Here is a 3,055-nt window from a genome sequence, read left to right on the forward strand (position 1 = left end):
CTGAACGCTCCCTTGGCCATGAACACGGCGAGATATTGAGACCTCACGAAGGTGAAGAAGATGGCATCGAACTGATATATAAAGTCGGTGGCCATGCCAGGTCTAGAGCTCTCTTTCCTCATCAGCCTCAGCATCTCTCACATCATCAACCATCACTCCTCTTCACCACAACTCTCAAACCAAAACCCTCCCTCACCAACACCACCTTTCAAAATGAAGTCCTTCACTGCCATCGTCGCCCTCTTCGCCGGCCTCGCCATGGCCACCCCCGCCACCCTCGACACCCGCGGCTCCGTCTGCTCCGGCCTGTACGGCAACCCCCAGTGCTGCGCCACCGATGTCCTCGGCGTCGCCAGCCTCGACTGCCAGAACCGTAAGTCTCCTCATCCACTGCCAGGAATCTCATCTCTTCCTTCATATACCGGCCTGCTTCGACAACGTTATCAACAAAGACTGACCGTGACTGCAATCAAAACAGCCAAGAGCGCCAACAACGCCAACGACTTCAAGCAGAGCTGCGCCTCCACCGGCAAGTCGGCCTTCTGCTGCACCCTCCCCGTCGCCGGCCAGGCCGTCCTCTGCAACAAGCCCGTCGGCGTCTAAGTACCAGCCCGGCTGTGAGATACGTGCACCGCGCCTATTCGCGGGGCATTGCACACATATCTTCTTCAAGTACATCACGGGACATTAGTTATTCGGCTTTGCAGCCGCTACCATATATCATCTGAGTTGACATATTCCTCACTACGAAAATTCCTCTATCCTGCATTGTGATTGACATGTGACTACCTGTTGTGGACAATCTTCAAGCATCCGAGGTCTCTAATCACGCGATTAACTCAATCTGATTATGAACTGACCGCTATAGCATTGTCGGGTGAGCCTGCGGAGCTACTAAACAGGGGGCCGGTCAGGGGCTAAGAGTTACGAGAACGTGTATATAAGGAGCTGCGGAGGGCCCTCCAAGCTGCGAAGGGCCAGACTTCAGATGTGTTCCGACCCCCTACCTATATTGTATTGCCTGCGGACTACGTGTGGAAGACCTCTTCACTCTGCTCCATTCAAGCACTGCCAAGCATCACCAATTGACAGTGTTTCGAAGGACAACAGTCGTTCGTGGTGTCAGTCTGATGATCATTAGAGGCAAACTTCAGCCCCGAACCAATGTCTTATTCCTATTACTCTCTACCCAGCCAAGACTCAATACACTAACCGACCTTGCTGCGCCCCAACTCTCCGGCAAAGTCAATGTTCAACGCGGAGGAGATGAGGGAGTAGTCTAATAGCACAGCGGCGTGCCAGAGACGACGCCAGAAATGCCGAAGCGGTGACTGCGCATCTCCAACGAATACAGTCCGTGATGAGTGACACCGTAGGCCCGGACGCTGAGACTACCACCACCGACTACACTGCCCAGACTAGTGACACCGCCGACGCGAAGGGGACCACCGCACGCAGAGTACCAACGAAGAAGGGCAGGGCCAAGGCTAAGCGTCTCGCAATTCTGCCAAACGACCCGTGGATTCAACGCCGCCAACTTCAATATGGAAAATCCTGTTCCTTCTGAGCCCCGGTATCCCGATACACCAGTCTTCAGCAACGACAGTAGACCATAGATCCGGCTCGAGCTGCAACGGCACGAATGCAACGTGGGAAATCGCATCGATAGGGCAGTCAACGAATCCCAGCAACTCCGGGCAAAAGGCATCCCAGCGACTACTTTGTTTTCTCGCAGATTTATGACAAATAACAGGGTGTCATGCCCCTATCATGGTACATGGTAGTAGATGCACACACCAACCATTCCGTGCCCCCAAGTGAGGTCTGACAATTCACCATGACAGGTAGCGAGCGTTCCGATAGTCATGCCGGGTACCCTCAAACTTGCCTTCTACGAGCTCGTCCACACGGCGATTCTCATCGAATACGAGACGTGTATATGATTACAAGAAATGCACAACCTAGCCACCATCCAAGTCGTGCCGGAAGGTTAGACTGTGAACTTGCGCATGCATGTTATGTTGAGTTGATGCTAGTTTGGCCAGCAGCTTGCCCTCGTCCATTCATATGGGTAGGAAGTACAGAGACTTGATGCAAGGATGTGTGTGCCATTGATGCAGGTCAAATCTTTCTTCATCACTTACAAGCTGCTTACTCGTGGAGGCAGACTTGCCGTCAACATAAGCGACTATAGACAAGAGACAGCATTCTTGACCCAGCCGAGCCTTGGGACCTAAAGATTGCCCGCGACAGGACGCCCAGTCACTTTATTTTCTTGAACTATGAGATGGAATCGTGCGTCCATTCGAGTCATTTCCCTCGATATCCGTCACTTGGGCTGGCCCCGAGTACCCGCAACATACTTCAGCTTGTCAACCAATGACTTGTTTTAATATCGGCGGTGTGTCTCACGTTGTTTAAGCATCGCAAAGCTCTGACGTGAGGATAGCCTTTAAGGTTGGGAATTACCCATGCAGCGGAGCCTTGTATCACCATAGGTCGCAGTATTACCCACCAGCGTGAAGGTTGAGCTTCGAAGTCTCTTGCAAGGACGGGAGCGTGCCGAACCCGTGGCAGCTTTTGGCTGTTACGAAGCAACACAAGCGCAAGACGACCGCATACTAATCCGGCACACAGACCTGACCGAACCGATGGCCCTCCCCTGCGCGAACGCGGATAGTATCGAGCCTCTGAATCGTGTCAATCTTGCACTTTGAGATTGCGTGTGCTGGTGGTGCTCGGTTGCAGAATTAAGCCCGAAGAGGCGTTGTGCAGACAGTATCGTAATGACACACACACGCGATGCGATGTTGCAGCCATGACGGGGAAAGTCAACAGCAAAGATCGAATCGGACTTGCCGACCGTTCACGCTTTGAGCATCTGTTGGCCTATCTGATGTCTGGACAGCTGACGGCGAACGGTGAATGTAACCACGGTGGTTTTGACTCTTCCCTGGCAGGCCGTGTTAGTGAGCCTCGAGTACACGCCGATCTCTCAAGGCTATGCACAGAGATAAGATGCAGGGATGAAGATTGAATATCATTTCTGCAGTAT

At 52.8% G+C, this 3,055-nt stretch overlaps 1 protein-coding gene across 1 annotated transcript; it reads left to right on the forward strand.

The window, feature by feature from the left end:
- Positions 1-213: 213 nt before the first annotated feature.
- On the forward strand, positions 214-603 carry VDAG_01586 (hydrophobin 5; the record flags this gene model as incomplete). The annotated part of the gene is made up of 2 exons (XM_009650472.1): positions 214-373; positions 479-603. 2 exons carry the CDS (start codon positions 214-216, stop codon positions 601-603), a joined length of 285 nt encoding a protein of 94 aa, XP_009648767.1.
- Between the last annotated feature and the right edge of the window lie 2,452 nt (positions 604-3,055).

Source organism: Verticillium dahliae, genomic scaffold (genome assembly GCF_000150675.1).
Source record: "Verticillium dahliae VdLs.17 supercont1.2 genomic scaffold, whole genome shotgun sequence".
NCBI lineage: Eukaryota > Fungi > Ascomycota > Sordariomycetes > Glomerellales > Plectosphaerellaceae > Verticillium > Verticillium dahliae.